The 7,428-nt window shown below is 44.1% G+C and overlaps 1 protein-coding gene across 1 annotated transcript; it reads right to left on the bottom strand.

Annotated features, from left to right (window-relative positions):
* Positions 1–267: 267 nt before the first annotated feature.
* Positions 268–6,953, bottom strand: LOC124265380. Its single transcript, XM_046700153.1, has 4 exons — positions 6,785–6,953; positions 5,328–5,456; positions 2,782–2,854; positions 268–840 (listed from the first exon to the last, which is right to left on the bottom strand). Exons 1-4 carry the CDS (start codon positions 6,910–6,912, stop codon positions 685–687), a joined length of 486 nt encoding a protein of 161 aa, XP_046556109.1. The 5' UTR covers positions 6,913–6,953; the 3' UTR covers positions 268–684.
* Positions 6,954–7,428: the final 475 nt, after the last annotated feature.

The following is a 7,428-nucleotide window of genomic DNA, read 5'->3' as shown; positions in this document are numbered from 1 at the left end:
TGAGGGTTTTCATTTGTTGTGAGATCATTTTTGCGACCGGGGAAGAGTAAATACATTTTGTAAGTCCCGCCGAACCCTAAATAGTAGCCGTTGTCTGATTGGTTAAATCCGTTCGGCCGTCTCGCGGTTGATTGGACGGTCATAGGTCGCGATCTTCCACAAGGATTTGTTAGACTCAGTATAGCAGTGTAACGAATAATACTGAGCCTAAGTTTACTTAGACTGGACTCTTCAACGACCCTTAAATTTAAAAAAGCAGTGTTTTCTCATTAGAATTTTTATTCACAAAAACTGATAGCTTTTTCATATGGATAAAAAAAGTCCATGCCAAAAGCGAGATGGTTGTGTAGCCTAAGTTAAAGCGTTCGTTCTCCGCAATGAAGACTCAGGTTCGAATCCCGACATAGGTAAAATATGAGAAGCCATTTTCTGGTATTAAAAGTGGCGAAAACACAGCTACTCTCACAAGCTACACATGAGCAATACATCGTATGTATGTTCAAATCTGCAGTTGGTCACTGGATTGTCAGGTCCAGACTCGATTATTTACGGACCGCCGCCATATTGCTGGAATATTGCTGTATGCGGCGTTAACAACAAACAAACAAAAATCAAATCTGCAGAACTTACTTCAGCAAGCGTTGTAAATACATAAATTAATTAAACCGTCAATCAAACATAGGACTATGAAATGTATGAAGAATATCCAGCCTCTGTCAGCCAGACTTCAAGATGAGACTCAAGCTCCCTGAAGGCGGCCATCTTGCTTCTTATTGAACTCAGAGCTTCATCCCGCAGTGTCGCATCGCCGCCGGTGGCGTTGAGAAACATTTCTGCCAGCTGCAAATGGAGAAGGACGCATCCGTTACCGCTTGGAGGTTCTCGATCTGATTCAAGTGTAGTGTTTATAAACATAATATGGAGTTATCTTGTTTGTTTCTTCAAATCTTTGGACCCGTGACGATCCGGGTTAGATTTGGTCTTCAGCAACCCATGTTTGTGGTAAGAGGCGACTATCGGGATCGAGTGGTCAGGCCAGCTGACGTGATGTATAAAAGGATTAGCATGCTTGCTTGTTGTTTTACGCCTCACTCAGCAATATTCAGCGCTATGGCGGCGGTCTCTGTAAATATGTCTGGATCAGACAATCCAGTGATCAACATCAAGAGCATAGACATATGCATTTGGGATACGATGACATTTGTCAACCACCCGATCACGTGGGTCGCCGATTCACGGGTAAGTAGTAGCAGCAGCAACAGTACAACAAATAGTTGTAGTAGTAGTAGTAGTAGTAGCTGTAGCAGCAGTAGTAGTAGTAGAGGTAGTTGTAGTAGTAGTAGAAGTAGTAGTTGTTGTAGTAGTAGTAGCTGTAGTAGTAGCAGTAGTAGTAGTAGCTGTAGCAGTAGTAGTAGAGGTAGTTGTAGTAGTAGAAGTAGTAGTAGTAGTTGTTGTAGTAGTAGTAGTAGCTGTAGCAGTAGTAGTAAAGGTAGTTGTAGTAGCAGTAGAAGTAGTAGTTTTTGTAATAGTAGTAGTAGTAGCTGTAGTAGTAGAGGTTGTAGTAGTTGTAGTAGTAGCTGTAGCAGCAGTTGTGAGGTGAGGTGAAATTGGGTTTAACGTCGTGCTTGAGAATATTTCGCTCATATGACGACGTGCATGTGTGTGTATGTGTATGAGGCTGCTTATACTAGCCCAGACTTAAGCTGGTTTTATAGTGCTAGCTCACTGAGAAGCCATGCCTCAGTGAGGCTATGAATACCCCACTCACACACATTATACTGACTCCGAGCCGACCAGTCCTTGTTGTACTAATTAATGCCGAGCGTCAGGCAGGGAGCAACAAGTACCATATTTTAACGTCTTTTGGTATGACGCGGTCGGGGATCAAACAGCAGCAGTAGTAGTAGAGGTAGTTGTAGTAGTAGTAGAAGTTGTAGTAGTAGTAGTAGTAGTAGTAGCTATAGCAGTAGTAGTAGAGGTAGTAGTAGTAGTAGTAGTTGTAGTAGCAGTAGCTGTAGCAGTAGTAGTAGAGGTAGTTGTAGGAGTAGTTGTTGTAGTAGTAGTAGCTGTAGTAGTAGAGGTTGTAGTAGTAGTAGTAATTGTTGTAGTAGTAGTAGTAGTAGCAGCAACAGTAGTAGTAGTAGTAGTAGTAGTAGCAGTAGTACATTGTAGTAGCAGTAGTAGCAGTAGCAGTAGTTGTAGCAATAGTAGTAGTAGTAGTTGGTTGGTTTGTTGTTTATGCCACTCTCGGCAATAATTTCGACCAAATAACCCAGTGATCAACATCATGAGCATCTGTCTACGCAGTTGGAATTCGATGACATGTGTCAACCAAGTCAGCGAGCATCATCCACTAATCCTGTTAGTTGCCTCGTACAACAAGCATGAGTTGCTGAAGGCAATTCTAACCCGTAGTAGTAGTAATAGTAGTAGCAGTAGTAGTAATAGTAGTAGTAGTAGTAGTAGCAGTAGCAGTAGTAGTAGTAGTAGTAGTAGCAGTAGTAGTAGTAGTAGTAATAGTAGTAGTAGTAGTAGTAGTTGTAGCAGCAGTAGCAGTAGTAGTAGTAGTAGTAGTAGTAGTAGCAGTAGTAGTAGTAGTAGTAGCAGTAGCAGCAGTACTAGTAGTAGCAGCAGTAGTAGTAGTAGTAGTAGTAGTAGTAGTAATAGCAGTAGCAGTAGTAGTAGTAGTAGTAGTAGTAGTAGTAGTAGTAGTAGTAGTAGTAGTAGTAGTAGTAGTAGTAGCAGTAGTAGTAGTAGTAGTAGTAGTAGTAGCAAACTAACCTGTTGTGTAAACACTTCTGATTTATGCAGGTGTTTAGCTCCAGCAAGAATGGGCCGTAAATCGAACTTCTGCCTGTAAAAGAAATAAGAACACCATAAGCTATCACCAAGCTATTCTGAAAACAGATGGAAGAAAATGAGTGCGTGAGTGATTTTAGTTTTACGCCGCACTCAGAAATACCCCAGCTATATGGCGGCGGTCTGTACATAATCGAGTCTTGACCAGACAATCCAGTGATCAGCAGCATGAGCATCGATCTACGCAATTGGGACACGATGATACGATGACGTGTGTCAACCAAGTCAGCGAGCCAGACCACCTGATCCTGTTAGTCGCCTCTTACGACAAGCGCGGGATACTGAAGATCAATTCTAACATGGATCTTCACGGATTGGACGATAGCGTGCGCCTAACATGATTAACGGATCAATGGGCGGGGTTTCGTATTACATATTAGATTCATGTGAAAATTAATTATGTAACACCTACTTCATGGACCTGTAATTCAGTGAATTAAGCAAACAGAGAATAATTTATTAACCTTTTGCATCTTGCTGTATAGCATGATTTTATTGTGAAGGTATTCAATGCACGTGTAATGGCGCACAATGCACGTGAAATGTCATTTGCCCAACACTGTCAAAGTGAAGGTTTTACTGATAACATGTGACACTCTTTCCTTTCCGTTTGTACTGAATATTCAGTACCACAATTGCCATGACACGTAAATTGTCAGAGGCTTCAAGGTGGCCAATAATCTTGGCAGGAATTTTCCTCAGACAAATTGGACATCAAGTCGGGCGCAATCCTTCCATCATTTCAAGACTCTACAACAAACAAATGGTTATTTTCCAAGACCTGGCAGACCCCGTAAGGCTTGAGCACTGTTGAAACTTAGTAGGCACCGTTCATGTGACTCAAGCACATAGCTATGGCAACATTGGTTACCAAGGAGACAGTAATTTCCTTCAGGACCACCAGGAATCGACTGAAAGCAGCAAGATACAGGACCAGAAGACCCACAACTGTCTACAGCTCACAAAGCAGCAGGATACAGGACCAGAAGACCCACCACAACTGTCTACAGCTCACAAAGCAGCAGGATACAGGACCAGAAGACCCACCACAACTGTCTACAGCTCACAAAGCAGCAGGATACAGGACCGGAAGACCCACCACAACTGTCTACAGCTCACAAAGCAGCACGGCTTGACTGGTGTAATTAACGACACGTGTTCTCAAAGCTGGAACATTGCATCGTGGTGGAGGGTCACAGCTCACAAAGCAGCAGTTTCGATGAGCATTTCATCTGCAGCAAATCTGAGCATAAATAAAGGAACACTGTCATCGACGTGGTGCCCTTTGCCGTTTCATTTTTCCCCTCAGTATATATTGAAACTCATCTCTTCGATCCCTCGCATCTTTACACAACATCCCACGTGTTAAAAAAACGATACGGTTTCTCAAACAGTTCCTTATTTATGAGCAGCAGAATTTCTGCATTTGTTGATAGCATAGTAGGCGTATAGCAACTCTGTATTGGTTTTTGTGCCATCTAATGAATTGCCAGAAATGTATGAAATTAGACATTATACATTAAACTTTAAATGCGACTTGGGGTCAGCGGACTTTCTGGTTCGACCTGTGAAAATCAGGGTTAGAATTGGTCTTCAGTAACCCATGCTTGTCGTAAGAGTCGACTAACGGGATCGGGTGGTCAGGCTCGCTGACTTGGATGACACATGTCATCGTATCCCAACTGGGTAGATCGATGCTCATGCTGTGGATCACTGGATTGTCTATTCCAGACTCGATTATGTACTGACCGCCGCCATATAGCTGGAATATTGCTGAGTGTGGCGTAAAACTAAACTCATTCAATCCACATACGAAGACAGAAGAAGCATCCCATCCCAACAACGAATGTGCAGCGAATGTCTCTACTAAGGAAGATAACTCTGCACAACGACTATGCAGAGTCTGGCTGTAACGGCACTATGCAACATCTCTGCGCCACTAATTCACGGACTACATTATAAGTTGTTCACTGGTCTCGAGGGGGACATGGGCTGATGTACCCTCGATGTTTGTTTATGTTCCCTGAGCCCGAAGGGCGAGGGGAACATAAAGAAACATCGAGGGTACATTAACCCATTGGCCCCGAGGGCCCTGTGAACAACGTATTTATCTTACCGAACACCTCAATGGTAATTTTGAACTGTTTGAAGCACGGGTATCGGATCACAGTATGGCGTACCAGAAGACAAGACAACATGAAAAAACAAATATAGAGTTATCTCCCTTCTATCGATTTGCATTCGCAAAACATCGGTAATTTCCGTACACCATACGTGATTCAATGTTATTCGAGATCAAGAATTACTACTACGAAGTACCAAATGAGTTCGGTATTCCCAGAGGGGTATATAGAAAATGTCACTCGCTTGTAAGCTGGGTACATTGAAAATAATAGAAGATCGCTCAGCCAATCAGAAAACGAATTTTGTATGTGAGGCAAGATAAATGGTAATGCCAGACGACTGACCTGTTGGGATGTTCCTGGATGTACGTCCACACGGCGTCCCTGGCACGGTGAGATCTGGTCAGGGTATACAAGATGGCGTCTCTCTGGCCCAGATCGGGCGTCCCGGCAGGAAGGAATCGTTCCAGCAGCCTGGAACATTAAAATATATAATTTCGGTGAGTTTAGTTTAGTTTCAAGCCGCTTTTAGCAATATTCCAGCAATATTACTCTGGGGGGACAGCAGAAATGGGCTTCACACATTGTACCCATGTGGAGATCAAACCCGGGTGTTCGGCGTGACGCGAGAACGCTTTAACCTCTAGGCTACCCCACCGCCTCTACAGTAAAGAGGCATGCCGTATTGTCAGCACAACATCAGTGACACACACTAAGGACTAAGTAGAGAAAATGCAGATATCGTGTCAACCACATGTCAAGGCTAATAAAAACCCTTTGTAAGGAGACCCGTGAAGATCCGGGTCAGAATTGATCTTCAGTAACCCATGCTTGTCGTAAACGGCGACTACCGGGATCGGGTGGTCAGGCTGACTTGGTTGACACATGTCATCGCATCCCAATTGCGTAGGTCGATGCTCATGTGTTGATCACCGGATTGTCTCGTTCAATTATTTACAGAGTTATAAAGACCACCGCCATATAGCTGGAAGATGTTAGTGTGGCGTTAAACAACAAACAAACATTTGTAACAGGGAATAATAGCACCATAATTGTCAGAACCAGACATTGGCTTCATACATTGAACCCACTTTGGGGAATCGAACCTGTCTCTCATCGGCGTGAAGAGCGAACGGTTTTGGCCAGCGAAACCTGACCGCCCCTTCCTGCAGACGCCACCACCCCTTTGTTTGCCTCCTATTCTACCCCGAATAGACGGGTCTCAATGATGGTCTAGTCCAGACAATGGTTTTCAGACCCCGCCATTGCGTAGATCAGCGTTTTCAACAAAATGAATAAGGCCACTCGGCTACAAAACCGCCCGTTCAATCATGAAGGTTGATCACCCCAGTGAGATCTAACTTGCGTCTGGTCCTGGAGGACTATTATTGTACACGAAGGCGTTCTGACAGCGCCGTTCATACGCTGGAATATTACTGACGTACAGCGTTGGGAGATAACAACAAACCAACCAACCAGGGGTGAGTGAGTGAGTGAGTTTGAGTTTTACGCCGCACTCAGCAATATTCCAGCTATATGGCGGCGGTCTGTAAATAATCGAGTCTGGACCAGACAATCCAGTGATCAACAGCATGAGCATCGATCTGCGCAATTGGGAACCGATGACATTTGTCAACCAAGTCAGCGAAACTGACCACCCGATCCCGTTAGTCGCCTCTTACGACAAGATAGTCGCCTTTTTATGGCAAGCACATGGGTTGCTGAAGACCTATTCTACCCCGGATCTTCACGGGTCAACCAACCAACCAACTTTGTAAGGATGTCTGTAACACAAAACCTACCGTTCAATCATCGAAGGCTCACTTGCGCACCCCAGTGCCCGATCTAACGCCTTCTTATGACTGGAGGACAATGATCTGTTGAGGGAAGCGTTGTACACGACGTCCCAGGCGTTCTGACTGCCGTTCATGACGCCGTAACAGTACACGGTTGACCTGACGTCAGCCGACAGGGTGCTGGGAGACAATACATTATCCTAATTAATGTCTTAAAATACGATTCTTATGGATACAAAGTTGCCACATCTATAACTCTGACCTCGATGTGCTAAGGGAGCAGGTAAAGCAATAAACATTGTGTACATGTTGCCAAAACACCACAGCTATCCTTTACGGTAATGGGTAAGTGAGTGAGTTCAGTTTTATGCCGCTTTTAACAATGTTCGAGCAATATTACGGCGGGGGACACCAGAAATGGGCTTCACACACTGTACCCATATGGGGAATCGAACCCGGGCCTCGGCATGACGAGCGAACGTTTTCACCACTAGGCTACCTCAACGCTCCTTGGTGCTGATAAAGAATATCATGAAAATAATGATTTCGTTGAATGACACGTGCATGTTACTACAACAATATGGAACACAGCCGTACGTCAGTTTATTGACATCTTCGTACATGATAAACAAATCAGACAGTGGCACTAG

Source organism: Haliotis rubra, unplaced genomic scaffold (assembly GCF_003918875.1).
Source record: "Haliotis rubra isolate DU_JTF1 unplaced genomic scaffold, ASM391887v1 Scf976, whole genome shotgun sequence".
Taxonomy (NCBI): Eukaryota; Metazoa; Mollusca; class Gastropoda; order Lepetellida; family Haliotidae; genus Haliotis; species Haliotis rubra.
Note: the sequence above shows the minus strand (reverse complement) of the source record. Positions and strands in the feature narration are given on the sequence as shown.